This window comes from Equus quagga, chromosome 16 (genome assembly GCF_021613505.1).
Source record: "Equus quagga isolate Etosha38 chromosome 16, UCLA_HA_Equagga_1.0, whole genome shotgun sequence".
NCBI classification, from domain to species: Eukaryota; Metazoa; Chordata; class Mammalia; order Perissodactyla; family Equidae; genus Equus; species Equus quagga.
The window spans coordinates 16,352,643-16,378,095 of NC_060282.1; the positions used below are offsets into that span (position 1 = coordinate 16,352,643).

Here is a 25,453-nt window from a genome sequence, read left to right on the forward strand (position 1 = left end):
ACTGCACTGAGATGAGAAAAGAAACTAAAGGAATTCTGTGTGAGTGAGTGAATAAAGCCTAGTGGAAAAGGATGAAGAGAGAGATGGGAAGTAGAGCATGGGAAAGAGAGAACTAAAGGGACTTGCTTATTTGCACAGAGTATAATAGTAGCTTGAAGTGAAGTTGACATGATGGAGGAGAAAGAACAGGGACCTCGGGATCAGGTAGAAGCGAGTCCACCCTGAATTGTGGCTCTTGGGACAATCCTTCTAGGCCTTAGATTTCTCTCCCCTCTTAATTAGGAATCAGGAACACCCACTTCAGCACTGTGAAGACTTATTTCATTTTTTTCCTTCCAACTTTAGCATGTTTGAGACTTGAACATGTTTGTGGACTGAGAAGAAGGAGCCATTGGAGAAAAAGAAATCAAAAACACTAAGGGAAAGGAAGTGAAAGATCTGACTTGAGAAAATCATTCAAGCACCAAGGCAAAAACTAGAGTGAGAAGACGATCTTGACCCGCTGAGAAAGCACAACAATAGTCTTTAGCAGGTGTCATAAATGCCTACAGGGCTGGACAAGCAAGGATCTGAGGAAACCCCCAATAAGTGTAGGACAACAGGAAGTGGTGAGGACTGTGTCGACACAGGGTACAAGCCCCAGGTGAGAGGAAGCTGCCACACAGCTCCAGATGACTGCTGCCACACGAGAGAGCAAGCCCAGGTTTTTAGCGAAAAGTTAGAAATTGAGAATTTGTGAGACATTTTCTGGCTTTTAAAACAACGTATAGTCCAAACAATATATCATCTTGAAGGCCAAGAAAATGAAACCTCTATTCAACGCAAGTGAGATATTTTAGACATAAAAAAAAAAGTCCTTTTGTGATCCACAATACTTGGGAGTCTAGTGCAAATTCCAGGCTTCTACTTTAGGAATGAAATGTGGTCCTTTCAAGCAGGACAGAGAAAAACAGAAAAAGAGGGGTGTGGGGGAGAAAAGAGAAGGTAAAGGATTCCATTCTGACATGCTAATCCACAGTATTTACTGTTAAAAACTTGGGCTCTAGACTTGAGATTACAAATAAGGCTCTACTACTAACTGAATGACCTTGGAAAAGTAACGAAATGCATCTAACCTAAGTTTTCTCACTTGAACACAGAAAATAATATCAGTATTTACCTCGCAGTGTTGCAGAGAGTAATAGACGGAACAAAGCATTAAAGCACTGAGCTGTTAGAGAATATTCAATAAGGAATAGCTGTTGTTGCTGTTATCGTTACATATATCTTCAGGGTGGCTGGATATACAGGTCTGCAGCTCAGCAGACTGACACGGAAACACCCATGTGGAGCAATCAGTGATGGATTTCAATGGAAACGGTGGAAATGAATGAGATTATCAAGGAAACTGAATAAATACAAACAAAATAAAAGAGGACCAAGGACAGAACTCCAGAGAATACCAGACTTATGGGGCAGCTAGATGAGTCTAAAAAGAAAATGTACAAGAGTTAAGAAGACAACCAAAAGAAAGTGCCCCAAAAGTCTAGGAAGGAATTTCAATTTCTGTTAAATGCTGCAGAGAAGTCAAGCTAAATAAGGATTGCGAAGTGTCCACTGGACTCAGTGACTGGGTCTCTGGGAAATTTAGCAAGAGTAGAGAGATGCACAAAGTTCTGACTCCAAAATATCTAGACCTTTAATTAATGAGTTGTTTAAAAAGATGGCGCAGCAATAGGAAGAAACACAGATCTCCAAAAGCTCCACAGACTCTCCAACTAAATGCCCAGCTTCAGCTCAAAATCACCTGTGAATGTTTAGCTGCATTTAATTGGAACCCAGCACGCCTGTGACTGCACTATTTCTCTTATGTCAGCAAGGGGAGGGCAATCAAACCGAAAGGCAGAACTCGGTCCTTACCCATACGAAACTACACATTATTTTCAACATGTTTTAACATAAAATTTTAAATATGCATATGATGATAATATACCTCATTTCTTTCAAACAATATTGTATAGACAAGCAATTACTCAAAGTGTGTCATTTTACTGCCACAGGGCAAAGTCAAGGTCTCCTCCTCCAATTATCATTATTGCCTTATAGCTATCATTTCACTGGGAGGGGAAATCACAGGAGCTAAGGATATTAATGGGCTGAATCATTCACACACTTTTGAATCATGTGAGAATCTAGGATAAAATTAGTCATTCTTGTAACTCAACCAAGACTCCGATGGATTTACCCTCTCCAAAACATCCACTGTTAGATGTTTGGCTCCCAAAATAACATATACCCAGTGATTTACATTTTGGAAATCATACAGCCTTTAGAAGTTTGTTACAAGCACACAGTAGTGATAAGCAATTTGATTTGTGTTCTGCTCAGTACGTTAAATATCCCAAGTTCTAATTCACAGCCAACTTGATCTAAGCCTATGGAAAGTGCTTTCATGCTGGGAATCCAGAGAAAACTGCCTCAATTGGTCCTAGAACATCCATTCAAAAAATATTTACTGAGTCCCACTTGGGTACCAGGCATTACAGTAAGCACTGAGACATTTAAGGAAGTTGGCCCACACTTGTGACACACCACCAATCCAACTGGTCATGCACAGGGTAAATTTATATAGGCCAACACTGTCTCCACCTTTATGTAGCTAAAAACCTTGGTAAAGTTTTTATTGAAAGGCATGTCCAGGCTAAGAATCATTATGCTTTCACTAGTATAACCTAATTGCATGTACATAGGGAGACACATTATATTTTCTACAGAGTTTACTGTACTGCCTTTGCCCTGCTAAAAAAAAAATATCACACGTTAATGATGACGAGCATAGATTATACCCTTCATTTCATGCCAGTTTCTGTTGTCAATTGCACAATCTGCACTGAACTCTGTTGGACCCAATTATTTGTAGTTGAGTGAGTTTCCTAGTGCCATTATTTAGTTTGACTTCTGACAAAACACTTAAGAGAGAATACTTCCTTGTTGACCATTATGACACATGGAATGGACTTCATAGTTTGCCAAGGTGTTGTAACACACCATTATCGAGCAGCAGGCAACCAGACGTGGAAAGATCTTTCCTCCTTCAAGCCTTTCAGAGTAATTTTGAAAATGAATAAGCTTAAACATGTGTGAGTGCTATTGGTCTAGTTCTAATGGACCAGTCCTGTTAGAAGAGACAATTGTCTAACAGATGGCAGTTGAGTGAAGCAACCTGCCATCTACGTGCACTTGCTAGTAAACATTGATGCTTTTGAAAATTACTCCTATAAATTTCTCATGGTGCCATTCCCATTGTAAGATTATGAACAACAGGAATCACTTATTTACACAGAATACAGCATTAGGATTCTCACACACTGGGGAGTGGGTGGGGCAAACTGCTGATTTTGCCTCTCTGCGTCTTTTTGTGTGTGTTTTTTTGCCTTATTTTGTTTGTTTTGGCAGAATTCATAGAAACATGCATTATTTATTCATCCATTCAATAAATATTTCCCAATTGCCTACCAGACACAGGCACTATGCTAGGCACTGGAGATGAAATAGCAAACAGACTAACCTGGTCCCTGTTGTTCTCAGGGGGTTTGGGATCTAGTGGAGGAAAGAAGTATTATTCAAATAGTCAAATAAATACACCATCACCAACTGTGGTAAGTGCTGTGAAGGAAACACATCAGATCAGACAACCTTTTTAAGGACTGCTCAATTTAAACACAGGTCATACCGAGGAGAGGGTAAGATGAGGATTATTACTGTTATTAACAACAATAACAAACACTTTGCACTTGCAAGCACCTTTCATCTGAGTGGTTCAAAGCCTTACAGACACAAGTATCATTATCCCAACTTTACAGATGCGAGGAATGGGCAGCTCACAGTACTTCAGCGTCTTGCCCAAGGTCATCCTGAGTCAAGGACAGATGGTTTCAACTCATCGAACCCCCCTTGCAACTTAATTTTGCTTTGCATGTGCCTCTAAGTAACAACTCAGAAAGAACATTAATTTTAACTTATGAATATTTAATCTTAGTTTTATGAAAACATACTTCATTTCAAGCATATATCCTCAAGCTTTAGCAGTCATTTGTTAGTTCTTGGATGAAAAGACACTTTATTCTGAATCTGAAATTGTCTTTCCTGTCCACCATCCCTCTGTCATCCACAGAATTACTAAATGCCTCATTTATCACTATGGTATCTCACTCAAGATTTTGCAGTGAAAAAAGTACAGCAATGGGTTGATGCTAATAAGACTTACTGGTCTTACCAAGAATCCAGAAAGATGATCTTTCAGAATGCTAACTCGTCTACTGAAGATTCAGTCCAGTGCTACCTGGGAGACAACACCTCATGAGGTTAGAGTAATGTCCCACAGGATGTTATTATCCATGAACAATATATGACATTGTTTCTCTGATAGCCAGAACATATGGGCCTAGGAACCAAGGGACAAAGCTGAACTAGTTACACATCTTCTCCTCCCCTACTCATCACACCTAATAACCAACTTGCATTTTTTCCCCCATGGCTGCAACTCTAGTTCTGCTGGTTTAACAGTCTCTGTAACCAAGAGAAGAATGATTTCACCAGGGGACTCAACAATGCCTCCGCTGATTTGGAAGCTTAAATTGCAACCTAGCAATTTTGAGCTCCTCATGACACTGAACAGATAGATAAAAAGCGAGGTTACAGAACTGGTTGGGGCAATGAATCTTGATTATCAAGGGTAAAGAGGATTGCTGCCACAGAACAAGAAAAGGGAGGTGTGTGTTTGGAATCTGGAATACCACCTGGTTTTGCCATGTCTAGTGGTAAAAGATAATGGAAGTCAGAAACAACTCCATACAGGTGGGACCATCAAGAACACAGATACCCAGGAACGAAAGCCTAGGTGTTACAGTCAGATGAAAACATACAATCAACTGAGAGTTGGCAAAGGGCAAAACGAACATGGAATGAGTGGTGGAGAAAGAGAGTTAAAAATACCAACTATGGGTTCAGGACCAACAGCAAAAGCTAAGACTGAAGCAACCACTGATATTTCTTCCTTGGTCTGACACATACACATTTATGTTATTATTTCCCTCTTTCCTTTTCTCCTAATATTTTATAAAAAGTAAGTTCGTGGCTCACTAGTTACAGAATACCATAATGGCACAGTAACAAAAGGAGTAAGTGTGGCCCAAATATCCTGGACTTGGCAACAGCAACCGATAAGATGTTATAACTTTCTCCCTTTTGGGCAAAGAGAGAGTATGTTCTTCACTTTTATGAGAGAGAGCTGCAACATGACAGTAGGGAGCATTTTGTTGTTGTTGCAACTGTTCAAAAACTTAAGCCTGGAAGAATACAAAGTTTGAGCAGCCAAGCTCACTGGTCTAGAATCTTTTGAACACCCTTCCCATGTTTGGGGAATTTCCTACCTTAGGAATAATACCTCACTGGGATAGGAACCAGAAATTCACTTTCTCAGCCTCCCCTGCAGCAAGAACACAGACATGTCACCTTGACCCTTTGCCTGTGGAACTTCAATTCTTGCGAATGACATGAAGGATGTGTAATATAGAAGGTGTCAGCACAGTCCTGGAACCAGATTACCCAGGGATTTAACCTTCCAATCTCAGGTCTACCTCATACTAGCTGTGTAATCTTGGGCAAGTTAACTAACCTCTCAGAAACTCGGTCTCCTCATGTATAACTCCCCAAGTCATAGGGTTGTCATGAATATCAAATGAATTAATGTACTTGTTAGAGCTTTGAGGGGTTGGCCCCGTGGCTGAGTGGTTGAGTTTGTGCACTCCGCTTTGGTGGCCCGTGGTTTCAACAGGTCAGATCCTGGGTGTGGACATGGCACTGCTCATCAGGCCATGCTGAGGTGGCGCCCCACATAGCACAAGAGAAGGACCTACAACTAGAATATACAGCTATGTACTGGGGGGCTTTGGGGAGAAGAAGAAGGGAGAAAAAAAACAAGACTGGCAACAGATGTTAGCTCAGGTGCCAATCTTTAAAAAAAAAGAATTTAGAGCTTTGAAATACAAATATAGTAGCCATTTGCCACATGTGGTTATTTAAATCCAAATTAATTAAATAAAATTAAAAATTTAGTTCCTCAGCACACTGTCACATTTCAAGTGTTCAATAGCCACACGTAACTAGTGACTACCTTTCTGGGCAGCGTAGACACAGAACATTTCCATCACTCTAGAAAGTTCTACTGGAAAGCGCTGACTTACAGAACACTTCCTGGCACTCAGTAAGCACTCAAATGATAATTGGTGATATTATTTTTACTAGTATTACTATCATCATACTGTTACTATTGTTCCTATTTTTTGTTACATTACATCCCCAGAATGCTTTTTTTGGTGAGGAAGATTGTCCCTGAGCTAACATCAGTGCCAATACTCTATCTTTTTTTTTTGGTATGTTAGTAGGCTACTGCAGCCATCTAGGCAAAGGTGGTGATGGCACAGATTGGGGTGACACCCGAATAAGTAGCAAGAGGTGGTCAGATTCCAAATATATTTTGAAGGCAGAGAAACAGAGTTTACTGACGGACTAGATAGGGGCTGTGAAACAATTACGGAACTTTTAGGGCAGCTTTGATTTCGGCCTGACTAACTGAAATGGTACAGTTGCCATCTTCTGAGGTGGGTAAGTCTGGAGAAACAGCCAGTTTTGGAGAAAGAAAATCAAGAGCTTAGTTTTGGAAGGTTAAGTGTGAACTGCCCATGGGAATGAAATGAAGTGGAAATGAAAAGAAGATAGTTGTATATCTGAGAGTTGGTCTTGGAGAGAAGACATGGTTATAGCTACAAACGCTATGAAAACTGCTTAAGCACATGGTGTTATAAGAGCTCATGAGAGTAACATACTTGGTGGACGGAGGTCAGGTGACGTCAGGGAGGGCTGTTAAAAAGGAGTGCTACTAAGTTTGTGAAGGGAAGAAGAGCTACCTATTTGAATGTGAGAGAAGAGCATTCCCAGTAGAAAGAATAATGTGTGCTAAGGCCAGAGGCAAGAGAATATTCCAAGAACTAGCATAAAACAACGGTAAAAAATGAGACTACAGAGTTAAGCAGGGGAAAGAAGTTTGAATTTAATCCTGAGAGTAATAAGGAATAACTGAAGAATAAAAAGTCAGGCAAAATAATCCAATTTCCAATTTAGAAAGCTCTCTCGAGTTTCTCTAGATAGAAAACACATCATAAGAGAGCAACACTTCACGCAAGAAACGTGCCACCAGAGACTGAAGATCATGAAAACGAGGGTGGAGGTGGGCGAGTTAATTTGAAAATCAGTAAAATTTGAAGATGGAATACAAGATATGAGGAGCTAGGAGGAGCAGGGATGATAACCAGGTTTATGATGCAGGAAAGTGGGTGGACGACATTGCCATTTACTAAATTACAGAAGCCCAGAAGAAATCAAAGGGAAAACTTGTCTCCGGGACATGCTGAAGTTAAGGAGCACACTTAAGTGGAGATGTCAAACAGATGATGAATTCATGTGTGTGATTCTCAGACAAGTGATCTGGAATGGAAATAAGGATTTGGGCCTCAGTGGCACAAAGACAGTAATTCAAGTTATAAGCACAGATGTTCTTTCTCAGCAAGAGTGTGCAGTGTGACAAGAGAAAAGAGTCAAAGAGCAGGTAGGAATACCAAGTTTAATGGGTGGAGAGATGAAGTAGGCTCCACCAAGGAGACAACGGAGAGGTGGCCAGAAGCTGGAAGAAAAAACAGATGTGTGTTGTCATGACAGTTAAGGAAATATAACAATTCAGGAAGGAGGGAGTTATCAACGGCAGAGAAGTCAAATAAGAGAACAACTGAACAGGAGCCTCTGCATTTTTACTAGGTGTGTAACCTCAGGCAATTCCCACAACTCCGGCAGCCTTAGCTTCCTCAGCTACACGACAATGTTATATCACCTATTGTGCTTGGTGGTTGTGAGGAGACATGGTAATGTGTATAAAGTACCTACTACGCTGGTAGACACACTAGGCACTAAAATAATACTCTATTTTTATTAGCGCATATCTTATATAAGTCAGGCAGGCAGGCCGAGGTAACAAGGAGAACAGGGGTTGAAACCATGATATTACACAGACCCAATGGCCATGGAGGGCAGTGTGCAGTTCAAAAACAAGCAATGGGCAGAAAAGAACTAGAGTTTTTTTCCTTTTCTTCCCAATGTTTACTTTCTCCTTCCTTCTAAATACAGTTTATACTGCAGAAATTCCCAAGAGCCTGTCAAGGGGACCTGTTTAAGCATAGCTTAATAGTTACACAAAGAACTGTGTTTTTGCAGCCATTTGCCACAATCACCGCGAGTTGGTCATAACAGACCATGTTTTTAACAAGGGCAGCCCACAAATAAATAAATAAAAGTTCTGTAGAAATTAGATCTATTGATTAGTGATTTCAAAAATTCTTCCAACAGTTTTTGAAATGATAAGCCAGGTAATGTTTATCAAATGAAATATTCTAACTACATGATTAAGGAGACCTTTGAACAACCAAACTGACTTTCAGGTTAGTTTCGACACTGGCATAATGACGGTCACAGAGAGGCTTCCCAGATGGCATTCAACATACACTTTCCTATCAAGGGTTAGGTTCTACCCTTTCTTGCTCTCACCTCCTCAAAGATATAGGGGCAGATGGAACTGAGAAAAATCTCTCTAACACTTCCTTGTTTAATGTAAGAAACACTGTGTTTTACAAAAAAGAGCTCCACTGATCTTTTTTCCTATCTAAACTGTTCTCATCCTTCTAGCATAATTTCTTTCATAGCCTCTTTGCTTTAGAATTGACTTTGCGGTTCTTTCAGTGCAACTCTCAATACACAAAGCCTTCGTTCCATTCCCTTCCCTACCTGCTTACTCTGTATTACATCCACCAAAATTCAAGATCCCTAGAAAAGTCCTAACTAATGAAGATTTCAATTTTCTTATACACATTTGGATGAACTTCTCTTTTCTATACAAATTGTTGGTGATAGTAAAGCTTATCTGGCGGTAAAGAGGCATCTTGTTTTAGAATCTAAACAATGAAAGAATTATTTCTTGCTCCCAGTCTGTGTGAGACTTCGTGTGGAGGAGAGACAGCAGTAGGAGGGATATATATATATATTCTTGGTGTTTTCTATCCTGAAGAAAGCAAAAGACCTGGAAGGAGAATGGGGCAGTACTAAGTTTCATGGAAGCCCTTTCCTTCTGGGCATTCTGGCCCAGGAAGACCAGCCTTCAGCACCTGAAGTCACTGGGGAGTACCCCAGCTACACGTGGCTGAAGTGAGGGCTGTAAAAGCTTCTCCCCCATGCTCCGTGTCTTCCCTGAGTCCTCCAGTCACACCATCCACAAACTAGACGATTTTAACCAAAAGAATGAATTTGCCATTTATGTTGCAATCAAACAGAAAGAGAAAGCTAACTGATTTCTTCCTTCTGTTCTTGCTCAGTATCTATAAGAAAACCTATTTAACACGACCATAAGAACCGAAAAAAATAAGCAAACTATCTATTTTCAGGATACTATATTTTTCTCTAAATCTCTAAGCTAACTTCCAACATTGCTAAGTGCCATGAAGAATCTAGTAAATTCTAGTGTTTGATTTCAAATCCCTTGTCTTTATACTATACCATATATTTACAGCACAGAATGAAGGCAATCCAAGGATATGAGGCTGGATCTTTCCCTCAGTTATCACATCTCACCCAACACAATAAAGACTATGGAATTACTAATGCTCCAACAATTCATTATGCTCCTTATCCTTTACCGGCTCCATTCACTCCAGTCTAGCAGCCTATCAAATTCTCTGATGTTGCCTTCTCTATAATTAATAAGGCTTCCTGATATTTGAAATTACTTCTCACTATTAAAGCTATCAAATTGCTTTTCACTTTCCAATTCACCTCCTGTAAGAAAGGCTTCCTGACTAAATGAAAATTAATTCTATCCATCACTAACCTAATCAAAAAGCCAGCGTACCACAGGAAAGTTAAAATAAACAAAACCAAACCAGTTAGATGCTTCACAGACTATAGAGCACTTTTTAGAATAATTTACATAATTTTATTCTTATTCTTCAACTCAGAGAGATTAAATAACTTCCTTAAACCAAACACCTAGTAAGTGACAGAGCTGAGACTACAGGGTGGCCACCAAGTTTGAAAACTCAGACAATACTATTTCATAATGCAGTGTAATGTTCTATCATTAAGACATTTATTGTGTAGTCACCCACATCTCCAGACCTGGTGGCCACCTGTAAAATCCAGATCTTTTAGCCATAACCTGTTTTCCTTGCTTCCCCCACACATTTTACTCTGGAAGTGCTAAAGGCAGCAGCAGTCAATGGAAAATACCATCTAACACTGGGACGGTATTTAAAAATTTATAAGCCAGCTTTCATACTCTGTTTTCCAACTTAATTTCACAACAACCTTGTGTGTGGAGATTAAAAGAGGCAATTAATATTTTCTGAATGCCACTTTGTGAAGCCTCACCTCCTGTGAAGACATGAAGGTAAGTACTTTACCTAGAGTATCTCATTTAATCCTTGCAACAGCCCCATCAGGTACTATAATCCTCTTTTTACAGGTAAGGAAACTGAAGATTTAAGATGACAAGTCACTAGCCCAGTGTCACACAGTTAGGCAGAGGAGGAGCAAGGATGAGGGCAGGTCTTCTGATTCCAATTGCGGTATTCTTTCCCCTATCCCAGTGACACATTCTTTACACATTCCATAAAACGCCACATACTGACCACATCACTGCCTTCTTCCATGGAGAGACTTCTCCCTCATTGTTTATAAAAACTGATCATGAACAAATCTGTAGGCTAACCTGGCAAGAAGAAAAGAGTTACTCAACCTGAGTTAACCAAATACAACTTAAGAGTATTGCCTGGCATATAGCAAGCTCTAGAGAAATGTTAGCTAGGCTTACTATTATAACGGGAAGAACTGAACATTTTAATAAATACAAACATAAAGTATCTCGTTAAAACTAGAAAAAAAGATTTCTTTTTATTTTACTTCAAACCCCTAAAATTCCTTCATATTCACACCACTGCCACTTTTAAAATATACCACAGACAAAAAGTTCTTGAAGGGTCAATAATACTGGCTCCTCTAAAGTTTTCCTTCTTTCTAATATAACAGTTCCAAATAACAGTATTCTTTTCCTCAAGTAGTTCTTTAATACTAACAGAAGCCCTCTCTTATGCATGTCAAATCAATGTGATGAGTCACTTTTTGTTTAGACTAAATGTCCCAAATCTTTACCTTTGGTAAAATTACAATAAGATATGTGTGAGATCATAAGCATACTTCATAACTGAGATGAGACAAAAGCATTCTTCATCCCAACTGAAAACTACAAGAGAAAGTCAATTCAACAAACTACACCTGTCTTGAGGCATGAAGAGGTCATGAAAGAGCCTTGAATTACACTTCAAAAAACCAAGATTCAAGTCCCACCTCTAGAGACTAACCATGCGACCTGAGCATGTTCCTGAGGCTCAGAGTCCATCATGTCTACCTTACCGAAGGTTACTGTGATCATCCAAGGGGTCAGAGTTCCAAGAGTGCTCGCTCCTCATCCCTTACCTGGGGCAAAGAAAGTTTGTTTCAGACTCTCTTAGTCAAAGGGCCAGGGGACTGGAGTAGAAACTGATGACATTTCCAAATCAAACCATCAACAGCCCTAGGCAAGTATCAACTAACTGGGGAAGCCAGAAGAGAGGTGAATTCACCACCATCCAGACCGAGGTTAAGTCCTCCAGAACATTTTAAACACCAAACTGATACCCATACTCCAATGGGCTTAGAGTTTTACAGGAATTGGATCACCATGAACTGTTATGATTAAATCATTTTAATTGGTAGGCCTGGAAACCTACCCATCGAATGTTATTTCTATCGGGAATTGTATTCCGTGATTCAATTCAGATATCCAAACACTGGGAATGTACCTTTCCTCCTTCACTCTTCAGTAGTGTGGCCATTCAGATATGAGATGTCAGATGAGGACTGTCAGGATGTAATAATTATATAACCACTTATCTTTTTGGGGGTCACATTCCTATTTTGTAATCTCATTTTTATCTACAATTGCCCAGTGAGGTAGGTAGGATAAAATACATTATTACTCTCATTTTAGAAATGAGGAAGCTCAAGTACAGAAGTTACATGACTTGTCCAAGGTCACAGCCCGGCAGAACGAGGAGTAGAAGCCAGATCTTTTTTCCCAGGCCAACACTCTTACCAACCAAACACCAACTGCTTAGAAAAGGGGGAGAAGGAAGTAAAGGTGATTGTGGTTTATTCAGACTTTCTTTTCAGGCTAATTTTGTCTGGCTTTGTGAATTTTCATTAATTTCCTTCTTCACTCTGGCCTGATGAGTTAGTCACTAAAACCATCAGATCAGAAAGTATAAATTGTTTTAAATTATTTCCTCATTGTTATATATAGATGTTCAACTTTGAGTGTTTCATAATAAAGTGACTCAGGAACTCAGCAAGCCCAGTCTACATTAGTCACTTGTTGAACTGTTACATGAGATTTATGCAAATCTCTTGGGAGGTGGAGGCAGGAGGGGGGACAGAAATAAACATTTACCAAAAAGATGACTAAATTAAAGACAAAAAGTGAATTTAAAACTTACACATTCATCCTTCCAGTTTAAGCTGTGGGATGGGAAAATAACTGTGAGGGAACAAGACACAAGTCACCTATTACCATTTATTCTGGGTTTAGGTGGTTTAGAAGAGTTCACTGATTCAAATCAGCTCGTGGTGGACATTGTTGTGGGAAGAGAAAGAAATTAAAAGTGAAGAGGACAGAACACTAAGACTAGGCCTTCATAGAGTACTTTTACCTCTCAAGTGCTTTCACGGATGCTATCTCATTTTTAAATCAAGAAATCACTCTGAGATAGGTAAGGGCAGATATTACTAAGTTCATTTTGCAAACCTGCTTAAGGTCACATAGCTATTCTGCAGATGGGTGTAGAGGAAAATTCAATAATTAAACTGAACATTAACACCAAACAATTTATTACTGTAATGGGGTCATACACACTCTACATTACAAGGGCAAAACACTTTAACTCTCTATGCTGGTAAAGCAATTCTATCCATTACTATTATAGCAAACGTGGGATAACATATTCTAATTTCATCTATATTATTTATAGGGGCTTTAAGTAATATCTTAAGAATTTCTTCTAAGAAAAAACAGCATAGATGTTCTTGCCGAGGCTTTTTAAAACACAGTATAACCACACCTCATGCATCAAACAATTTCTGACTTTGCAAGAGGGATGCTCTAAACACACCCAGGATTTAGTCCATTTAGAGTTCCTCTTTAGTATTTCATGTGGCATTTTGGGCTTCTGCTTCATGTTGGAGCTAAAATAAACCTCAGGGTGACACAGAGTAACCTGATGAGTACAGATGGTCTGCTCCTTAGTACCAATAACAGTCCAAGAACCACGGACAGCTGAGGCAATGGGAAGGCAGGCATTGAAGTGCATGAGACCCCCGGGTGTCAGTCAAGGGGAACGGAAAAAGCCAGCAAGTCAGGATGTCTGGAAATCAACCATGTGATGCAATCGTATTAAACTATTTTCGGTTATTGTTTCTATTTTTAAGCAACACTGACTTGGACTTTCTAAATATCACTTTCCATTAGAAGATAATTAAATGATTACTTTAAGACAGAATAAAGGATAGAAGAAATAATTATACTAAAACTGTTCATAATGACCGATTGTATTGCTCTAGCCCATGAGAAATGAATATAAGGATTTTCACTATTTTAAAGAATGCTGTATTATGTGACATAAATGTTTCTAAAAAAAAAAAAAAAAAAGCAGCCCAGGAAAGAAAAAATTCAGAAAGCTTCATATCAGGTTGGCCATGACACAAAAGAATGAAAAATAAAGTGTCCGTATTGCCAGAAGCTTCATGCTTTAAGAGAGAAACAGAATAAAAATCAATCCTCCCCACCCTGTCAATGACAGTTCACTGGGCGGGGGCTCCACTTCAGAAGGAAAGAGCGTCTCCTTCCCATCACAACTGAGAACTCACACAGGGCTTGCAAAAGGACAATCCATTTACACTCTTTCTGTCCTTTCACTTGTCAACAATTTAGAGACTGCACATTTGAAATATAGCTGACAATCTGCATATGATGTATCAGAGGAATAAACCCAACACTTTTTTCTCTCCCAATATTTTTTCAAGCGGGTGCTACCAATAAAGTAAACAAAAATTAGAGATGGAAATATAGCTCAATAAATATTTTCTCTGTGCATTCCTGAATTACCGAAGTCCTTCCTTAGTTGTCTGGTTCTTATCTCTAGTATGACCCCCCTTGTCGCCATTAACTAGCACATGTCAAAGGGCACAATCCTTTTCCTGTTGCTACAGACATAAGCAGACTTACTGATCAGGGGATTTCAACCCCAACAGGCCATATGCCATACTGCTCACTGGCCTCTGCACTGCTGTGGTCCCCTAGATTCTGCCCAATACTTTCCAGTCACTACACGATGAGCACTACGTTCCCCTAACTCCCCCTTTGCCTCCATTACCAGAAGGCTAAGGAAAGAGGCCCTGCCTTCGACCTCTCAAAGAACATCTCTGGCTGGTCCCAATGGTTTCCTCTACTCTCCAGATTTTAACTCAAAATTCCCTCCCAGAGATCATTTAAATCTGATCAAAGGAAATGACTTCTCCTTTACAGAACTCTCTGGGCAACTTCATAAATTACTACGACAGACCGTTGTAGGTGCTTTCACGCTGTCACTTTGCATCATTATCAGAACTATATGACCTATACCATCATGCCCACTTTAAGAAGAAACTGGGCTCAGTTAGAGTGTAGAAAAGGCAGAATTTAAGCAAAGCCTCTTTCCCATTACTCTGAATTTTTTAAGCATGTTTTTATTGTCTCTGTCAAACTATTTCTCTGTTAATATTATTTTATAGCTGTTTTGGGTACACGTGTCAAGAGGCTTTTGTATCTTCATTAGACTAAGCATACTATTGGCACGAACTGAACAACTTAATTATGAGATTAATAAACAAGCAACTGCTTTCAACTCCACCCTTTGAAAATGCATTCATTCTACAGTGACCCTTAACGTTTGGTGATCCATTTCTCGGTTCAATATACTTTCCCCACCTCTCTTCTACTGCCCAAGCCCTCTCGGTGCCCATTAGCACAACTGCTAGATGGTGCGGAAAGGCCTAAATCTCAGTTATGGTGAAAAGTTTGATATGGAAGGAGGCTGGAGTGACCATCGAAAACAAGGGTTTGATGCTATATATGGACTATGCCCAATGTCAGAAATAAGCATAAATTTGCTGTATTAAAGAACATCCACACCATTTAAACCATTCAAGTAATAAGCTGTCAGGACTGCCTGGTGCCACTGAGGCCAAGGTGTTTGATAATCCTATTAGGCACCCTCTCGCCTAACTGGAGTGCTTCGGTGAGCCAGGCCTTTCGAAGGCCTGTATGCTTTTCCTGCCCACACTGCTGCTGTGTCCCTTCTGTCTACTCTGTACTCTCCTCTCTTCCTTTCCTAGAAAACATTTCCTTCTCTCCACTCTCCTGGATCAACACTCCACACAGGGGTCCTGTTTGCTTCAGAGACACCAAGAGCCAAGCAATCACTGCATGTTTTTAAAAACTTTTCCCTCCTCTTTTTCACTGTTGGAATAACACATAGTCTTTTCAGAGGGCTGCCCCTTTCTTGATTTTCTACAAAGAATCATCTCTTGGGCCCACTGCAGATCAGGAGTTTGATGTCTCCCCAGTTCCGTGGATACCATAAAAATACTACCACAAACTGCTGGATCCATCTCTTAGCCTCCAATGTAGGATAAGGGGGTGGAGACTATAGAAGTATTTCCCAAAGTACGTTTGTTCTGTAGAGTCCTTCGCCCAAAGAGGTTTTCTAATTAAATAAGTTTAAGAAATGACCAAATACACCTCCTTTGGAGAAGCTCAATGCATAAAAGCATATTAAAGGGTTTGGAGTCTTTAAGGAAATTCTTTTAATCAAGCATTCCTCAAACTTATTTGACCACAAAATCCTTTTTCCCTATTATACTTATTCACATCCTGATTAATTTATTATGGAGCAGACTTTTGAAAATGCTGTACTGGAGGCACATTAAGGCCTGGAAGAATGTAAACATTTCATAATCCTGAATAAAATCCAACACCTAATACCTACAAAACACTAGGATGGATTTCTATAAACTAACCATGAAAATCAGTCTCAATATAGACCAGAATGTTCACCTATTAGCAGCTACTTTACTTGGTAAACTAAGAGATTTATATCTAGATTCTTTCCTATAGAGGCAACTCAATTTGTGAAATACTATATCCAGGCCTAACTCTCTGTGTATTAGACAAAATGCTACCAAACACAACCTTAATTTAGGAATAACTGCAGACAGAGCTCTAAAGTACTGGAATAGAAGTTAATTACCAGTAATTATAGAAACAAACACATTCTGGGGCCAAGTAGCTGAAGAGTGAATACCTCAAGTCAACTATTTTTTTTTCCGGTTAATTTCCACACCTGGGCAAGATTCCTATAGAGAAAAGCTCATATATGGAGCATGTGGAAACTTTTGACAAGAAAGGTGTTAAGAGACCACACACCACTCTGGGGTGTCAAATGTGGGGGTCAGGGAGTGGAGAAGAGGATATTCTCCAGTACTTTCCCATTTGGTTCCAAGCGATCTTCACTAATCCCACTGTCATCTCTCACTTTCTTGCCATTCTGCTGACAACAGTAATTTCCCTCATGCCCATCAATCTCTGTCCTCGAATTTTATAACCCCCAAACTAATTTCCCCTCCTTCTTTTGTCAATGATTCACAATGTGGGGCACATTCTTACATTCAGTCAGTTGATGATCATAGCCAATAAATTACATCCTCTGGCCTGAAACTTCCTTCAGATACTATAAATTATTAGCCTTAGAGCGAGAAATGCTCCCCAAATCTGGTTTAACTAAAACAGTAACTCCCAAGTTGTAAGATACCTCATAAGATTTCACGCTAAAGAAGTGGATGTTAAGGTAACTTTAAAATAAAGATTTACAAAAGGCAAAGCTTACCAGTTGATGAAGGGTGAAGGGTGAGGAAGTATAGGGAAGTGATATTTCAAAAACATTCTAAACTAGTTGCATAATGACGAGGCTGAGGTAAGCTATACCTTTGACCCACCTCGTTCTTTTATTATATCTAAGATTGCGTTGGTTTCAACAGCTTATGTGAAGTATATTTTCACTTTTCTAACTCTCAACATATTAGTTTTAAAAGGCAGATTCAATGTTCAGGTTAGCTTATCAAGCAAAAATCACAGTACACAGGGCATATCCCTGAACGGATTTATAAGAAGCAACACAAGTAAACCAATCTGGCCCCTAATTGCTCCTGTTAGGTTAAGAAGAAAAATACTCTCCCTCCTGAGGCTTTTGGTAGGAATTGTTATAAAACGCAGACAAAAAAAAAAAACAAAAACAAGTATGTGGCAGCAATTCGATTTAAATGCTTTAAAATCTTATACAATCTGTAAGATGCACGTAGCACAAAAGAGAGCAGCAAAGTGAAGAAAATATAAATATTTGGATTTTCCAATAAATTAACATGCTGAAGCAGCACATACTAAAAGAACAACATACAGGTAGAGTCTGACAATTCTTTTAAGATTCAAAGTTTGTTAAAGTAAAATTACACAATTAAGTATCATGATGAAAAAATAAACACCAAAGTATAATGTGAATCTCAAGCTTTAGTTACTTTTGCTAAACTCTAGGACTAGACTGCTCATTAAAAAGCAGAGAGGATGTATATTTTATCACTGACTGCTAATAATATGTGAAACTAATATGAGCCTGTTAGCCCATTTATCATTTAGCTTCATGGTGCCTATCCTTCCTCACTATGAGAATTAAGGTTATGAAAAAGTTGCAAGGACCATCCTCATGACAGTGGTTGAACTCTTTATCATCTCTTATTTGAAAAAACACGTTACTGGGAAATAGATTTGAGGATGCCTTGAACTGAACTGGTGCCCACTCTCTGGAATCTGAAGGATGAGACTACACGTTTTATTTTAAACAATCACATAAACACAGAATCAGAAATATACAGTATTACCATTGTTTATTCAATACATGATAAAAAGTCTCGTTTTAAGAGGGATAACTCCTGTTTAACTAATGAAGTGACTTGAGAAGCAGAATATCAGTAATGACGTTATTCTTAAATTAACTACTGCCTTGACTTGCATTACTAAGCACAGTTCCTGGCACATAGTAGGCACTCTACTATCTGTGAACAAATGAATCATTGACCAACCTGAGGTGGGTTACTCAAGTACTCTATATACTATATATAAAAGTAGGCTTTCTCTGGCCTAATTTTCTCAAATTAAGTCTTTGAGTGATCAAGGCATCCTGAAACTCTGACATCAAGACAATCAGAAAAAACATGCTTCCATTTCATGCAAAAGTCACATAAACACATAAGTTAGATATTTTGATTCCCATGTTGAGGATCATTTGACTTTCATCTTAGAATGAATTTCATTTCCTCAGGAGGGAGTCCCCCAACTCCCAGCAGATATTATGCCCCCTGAGTTATTAACTCTCCTTGAACACTTTATTTTCCCTTTGTAGCACACACCACAACAGTCATTAACTAACATCCATATTGCTCTGTTAAATGCTTGCCTCCACCTCTAGATTTCAGAGGACATCTTGAAGGTGAGGCTCATGTGGGCTTTGCTGATTGACCTCCTCTGTCTTGCACCTAGAAGTACCTGGCACACAGATGTTTAGTAAATATTTCTTCAATGAACGTTTGAGAACAAAAAGCCAGCCAATGGTGCCTCTTCAATATATTCAAATAATAAAAGCTTAGATATCAAGGGAAGAAACATTAGGTCATCAAAAGTCTAATGTTCAGAACTTCACTCTGTTCTCAAGAAGAAACTGAGAAAAGTTTTTCCCTGGCAGTAACGGTGATAAAAGAAGTGACTGGACCACAGTATATCTGTGCGCCATTTTACAGCTTTCAAAACACTTTCATCACATGTATAGTCTCATGACTCAAAGTCTCCAAAGACCTCATACAGAACTCTCTGGAGCTCCACATGAATGTTTTAAGGAGCTGAGACAAGTATATAACCCATTTATCCTGAAAGTTTTTATAAATGACTTACAGATTATCTGGGAATCTTTCAGTGCTCACTGTATAATACTCCCTCTACAGCCTAGCTGGAGAAAAGTCCTAATTTTTTTTTAAGTTTCAGAGCACTGAAATAAATACTGATTCCAAATAAAATCTTCAGGCATTGTAGAATATAGTAGCTCTATTTTCTCAAAGGACAAAGACAGGCGATCTGAGAGCTTCTGCTGGATGCCAGAAGGATCTCCCAGGGATTGTTGGTAAACTGACCCACACCTCTAAGGTTCCAAAGTAAACTTATTAAATCTTCTCATAGGTATATAGCCTTCAGAATTCTGTGAAGGTGAGAGTAGGAGACAGACATCTATTTAAATAATAAACTCTAATGCTCTTTGATGATTAAAAAATTGTTTTAACTCATTGTGACTATATGAAAATTCATAAATAGAAAGACCACAGGGTGGATCAGAATCTGGGTAAATGATATAGTAACGCAAATACTGTAGCTCTTAAAAGTCTATGACAGACTGGAAGTTAAATGGGACCCATATGGGTTCCTATTATCTGTATTCTTTCCTAATTATCTGACTTAAAACAATTTCTTTGTTTTAGAAATCATGAACACTTCACATTGTAACTTAACTAGCTTATGTCTAATCCTATATGATTCTTGAATTCCAGGGTAGGACAGGTCAAAGCCAATAAAAGTTTAATTTTAAAGCCTTGTTGCAATAAAGTGAGCAAAGCAAAGTACTTGCTTTTAGGAAAGATCTTGTCCAACCTTTCTAACGAATATGTTTGGAAATCTGAGTTTACAGTAACATTTTATCTTATACCTCCATCAAATTTGATGAATGTCAAATTGTATCACAGTATCTAATCTGATTCACATAATAACCTTGTGAAATAGGCAGGCCAAGAATTTCACAGATGAAGAACATGAGGTTGCAACAGGTTATATTTCTTGACCCAGGATCATAACTTAGAAAGTGGAAGAACTAGAGTTGGAAGCATTTCTGACTCCTAGACCATTGCTATTTCTAAAGAACTACGGTATCCTGGCCCCTCTCGAGCTGCTGTTCATGTTTTATCCCTCACCAAAACAAGCATTAAGATAGCAGCATCCATAACTTCAGTATGTAAAGAGTATATAGTATACAAAGAGTGTAAAACATTTCCCTCAAAATAATGGTCATATCCTTACTATGTCCCCATAAGGTTTTAGGTCTTAGATACCTTCTAAAATTATGACCTACCATTCTTGGTCTTGTATCAATCTTATATAGGGAGCACAACTTTGCATCAGAAAGGAAAATAAACATATTTTCTCCTCTTATAAAAGACCGGGAATCTTCCTGACAAGCACCAGAATCACTAAATCAAGTTGTTCCATAGTCTACTGTGAGGTTAGGGCTGAAAAACGGGATAAAACTTAAAGTATACTTCTTCCTATTTAGTAGGGTGAGGGTAATAGATGAGGCCTCAAGATCAAAGAAATGCTGTTAACTACTGAATGTGGGTAAGGGTGAGGGTTTGTCTTTGACTTTTTTTAATGAGTGATTCAGTTTTTTGAAAGGGGAAGAGTTCAACTCTTCATATAAAAATACCTTAAGTATCTGTGAATCCTAGAGTTTCATAGAAAAAAAATCCACATTAAGTTCTTTAACTTCCAAAATCTGGTTTTCTTATCTATAATGTACACTGTGCTGTTACATTTGCACAACATCAAAGTTAAAGATAGAAAGGGCTATCAAATTTCCTCCCCAGAACGGAAGGGTCAAAGCAGGATGGATCTATGTAGTAGGCCTAACTCTGGTCTTTGGTAGCAAATACACTTTACTCTATAAAGTCAGCTTTGTTCTTTTAAGTCAGTGGTTTTCAACTCTGGATACATATTAGAATGAGTTTTTAAAAATGTTGGGGCCCCAATCCTGTTCCAGACAAAAGAAGTCAGAATCTCTCCAGTGTAGGGATTGGCTGATTCTAGGCGTCAGCTGGAGTTGAAACCCTCTGGTCTAAGCGCTTTGTCAGCCAGTTTCAAATGTTTCAACATGATGACATTTTCATATTTTCCCATGAAAGAAACAGCCACACTATCAAGACTAAAAGTCACAATGGTTAGAAATATCAGAATTCTACAAGTTGAATGAGTTTATCACTTGGATATAAGCAGACATTCTTAAGTTAGTCACAAATACTAATCATTAAAAAAATTTTTTTAAGAAAAAAAACAGGAAAACTTCATATAACCATGAACATATAATTGTGTAATACTCTTTTAAGTACGGCTTAAGTATTAAACCATATTTAAAAATTTTCTTCCACTGAATAGTAGCCAATCTTGTAAAATATTTGATTTTTGGAATTTTCCCATAGATATAAGTAGAAAAGGCAAATAAAGAAACCAGAAGTACAAGACATCGTATTACACAGGTATGTGAAATCAGTTCAAAAGGGAGTTTCCACTGCTCAGAGGACAAAGGACTTCTCAGAAACATTACTGCAATCATATTGCTCATTTCTTACTCAACATGGTACTGCTGAAAAGGATGTCGCTATGTTCCCACCTTAACTGCCTTATGCGCTGTTCCTGTGACAGCTGGAGTCAACAAAGATAAGTTTGCCTTCTGGAAAAACCAAAATGCCAACCTTCTTATTTTTTAAACTTGCTCTAAAACTCTTCTACATTATCTGATTCTATGAATTTTGCAACAGCTGCACATTAGTTAAAGCGGGAGAATGAGTTACTAAACCTGGTCTAAATTGTAGGCTTAAGCAAATATAACAATAAAAACAAGTTCTATGCAATTTTTAGCATTTTAAAAAAATCTACTCATACTCGAAGGAGGCTTAGACTAAAAACTGAGACCAAAAAAAAGTAAGAAAATCTAAAATAAATGTAATATCCTAATTAGTGGGTAGCTGGGAAAATATTTAAGATTCCTATTGTATGAACTTCCTGATTAAGAAGAAATTAATAGGTGCTACAGTAAGGATGAAAAAAATATTAAAGGTTAGAGAATAATTTTGACTTTGTGTTTCTATTTCTAGGTCAGTGAGTTGTAACCAAATATAAACAGGAGAGAGGTGTAAACTTACATGATTTATCGCAGACTGAACAGCCTTTACATAATGGTTTAGTTCTCGATCCATTATAGCAAATTCGACCATTGCCTTGTCCATACTGTATTCACTACTCACTTCAGCTGAAAGGAAAAGAAAGCAATTATGATTTTCCACTTCAAAGGACATGTTGGGAAAAAGTTGAACCAATACAATCCCTATCAGTCAATGGTCTAAATGGTTTTGTAAAGATACTACATATTTTAAAAAACTTTCTCAATATACGCCTGCTTCATTCAAAACTCTGAGAATCACCCAGTAGAAGGCCCAAAGGTAGAAAGGAAGCCTCAGACTCAGGGGTTCCACGCTGTGCCACTTGCATGATCTTCAATCAGTCACTCACTACACTTCTCTCAGCCTCAGTTCCCTCACCTGTTAAAGTGGCCCCATTATATATCTGCACAAGAACCTCGCAGGATGGTTAAAGGTCAAATAAGGAAGACCTCTACTTCTAGTAACAGTAGGTTGGGTTACGTGGACCAATTCTCCTACTGAAAACAACTAAAACTGGATAAAGCAAAAAAAAGAAGAAATCTCCTTAAAAATAAGATAGTAAGAAACAACCAGGGCAAAATTAGGGGAAACCAAAAACAAAGAAGCAGAGCACAGAACACCAAAGTCACATACCCTCCCCAAGTAAGCTGGGTCCCCCCCCAACTCCTCAGAATAAAGATGAACCGGAATTAATCCCACCCTGCTCCTCTGGACTGCAGGGAGGTTGGCCTTGGCCACTGAGCACAGGGGGAAAGAGAGAGAAAAAACAAAGCTCTTTGCAGCCTGGGTTCCCCTCACCTGAGTGGTCTGAGAACCTAAGCTCTGATCATGGTTGTGAGGTGGTGTCACACTGAAACTACCCACAGGTACTCCCTCTGGAGAAGACACTTTCATCCTAGAACTCAAATAATCCTACAAATAACCATTGAGGATAATGATCAGATTACCAGGGGAGAAACATAAAACAAAAATAAAAACAAGGAAAAAATCTTACAAACCCCCCAAAAACAAGCCACCAAGAATAAGAATCAGCAGAAACAGATCCACAAATGTTTCAGATATTGGAATTATCTATCAATTGGAGTATGAAACAACCATGCTTACTATGTTTAAAAAATCTTAAAAGTGCTTTCACATTGTTTTTCAAGCTTTAAACATATAATTCAGTAGATTAGGAAAAGATGGGGAACACAGGATAATAAAAACTCAAACATTAAAAAAGACGAATGAAAAAATAAAGCTAATTTACTTAAATCACATTTGGGAATGCACATACTCAAAGACTCTTCATTCAAATACCTTAAATCAGACAAATGTCAATACTTCTTGTCTACTCTGAGGAACAATAAGATCATCCAAAAGTCATGAAATAATGTAAAATCCACTTACATTTTAAAATGATTTTCCTAGACTTAAAATTACGCTTTAATTTTACAATAGTCAGTTCTAAGTACCTGCCATAAAATACCCGCTGGGTTAACCTGCTTCTGGTAGAGTACCTCTTAGCTTGTACCATCCAGATTTCACAGAATGTACGTGTTATCTCCATACAAGGTTTTTGAGGCAGGGAGAGAGGCAGTGTTTTCACATAAGAAAAATTTTATTTACATTCCTAAAATTAAATACAACATTTTAAACAAAATGGTGTGTGAGAAAGATCTCAAGTCATATTCCAAATAAAACTGTTAGACTGTCAATCACAGGTCAATGTTTTGAAAATGTCCAAACATCAACAAGGAAGATGTGTTGTTTAGGTGTTGCTGATACCAACGTGTATCTGTTGCTACATATACAATAACTGTTTGTTAAAAATCAGATTAATTGCTTAATGATCAGGAAGAGAATTTTAAACAATTTATATCCTAACACGACGGTTTGTGACACATATAGGCATTTTACTGTATTTAGTTACATTTTAGTAAATTAGTTAAGGGTTGTGGGTTGACCTGTAATTTACTTTAATTTATTCCATTTAAAATAATACAAAACAGACTCCTGGCTTCACACAAGTCTTATCTAGTTAAAAGAAATTACGGTGGTTTTTTTTTTTCTTTTCTTAATGGAATCAGTATATTTTATCGATATTAAATTCTGATACTGGGACCAGTCAAAGAAGTGGGTAAAGCTGGTACTCTGAGCAAAGACTAAGAGCATAAACTGCTTTTTCAAAAATCTAATAATAGAGGCATCTTCAAACTCAACAGAAACCCAGTGAAAGATCCATAGAGTGCAAAATCTTTGAAAGTATATGAAATGAAAGTTTGTCAGGGGCTTAAATCAGTGAGAATTGATATAATGTTGGCAACTTCACTCTGGGATTAAATGAGGTAATTTTTGAAAGCACTTAGAAATGTGCGTTTGACATTAAAAATGCTACGAAAGGGTTTGCAAAATAAAATAAATAAGATGATGGTTCTCATTATCAAGGTCCCATGGATGCTAGTAAGACTTGAACCTATGATAGTAATTTCAAATACAAGGCTAATTTAGAGACCTTCCCTGCAAAGGATAAAATGCTTGAGGGATGGGTCAGTGTTTGATGGCTCGAAGCCTAAGGGAAGAATCTTTGGAGGCCAAGTGTGGCTTACGTGCAGCCTCAGCTAAGGCTCCTGGGCCTAAGAATGCTGGGACAAGCTAAAGAACCTAAGTGATGAATAGTGCAGCCTGAGGCAACGACTGGAAAACACCGCAAGAGATCAGGAAGCCGGTCCTGAAAACAACTGAGAATCACACCATACCTGGAAGTGATGCCCAGTCAGGTAACTTCAGGCTAAAGTCAGTGTCTTGGTCTGCAAAAGGGAACAGAGACCCTAGACAAGAACTAGACGAGACTCCCATAATGGAATCTGGAAGAGAGGCATGACTACATCCATTTCAAGTAGCAACCTACCACAGCTATTTTAGGATTACTTTTATGATTCTTTTTATTCTCGTTATTCCTTATTTCTCTTATTATTGCAATAATAACTTCTTTTTAAAAATGTTATTTGTGTTCATGTTCCAGAAACACCAGGCTAGGAAAGGCGTAGGGGATCTGTGTCTTGTTCCTCTAAAGAATGGAGGTGGGGAAAGAAGAGCAGAGTGTTGCATGAAAAAGGCCAAATAAATC

The 25,453-nt window shown here is 38.4% G+C and overlaps 1 protein-coding gene across 1 annotated transcript in view; it reads right to left on the reverse strand.

Annotated features, from left to right (window-relative positions):
- The window catches only part of NSMCE2 (NSE2 (MMS21) homolog, SMC5-SMC6 complex SUMO ligase), a 225,959-nt gene that overhangs the window by 152,930 nt on the left and 47,576 nt on the right, over window positions 1-25,453 (reverse strand). The window contains exon 3 of the mRNA XM_046642352.1: window positions 22,327-22,433. Within this exon, the coding sequence (XP_046498308.1) occupies window positions 22,327-22,433 (107 nt within the window). The remainder of the gene's footprint in view (window positions 1-22,326; window positions 22,434-25,453) is intronic.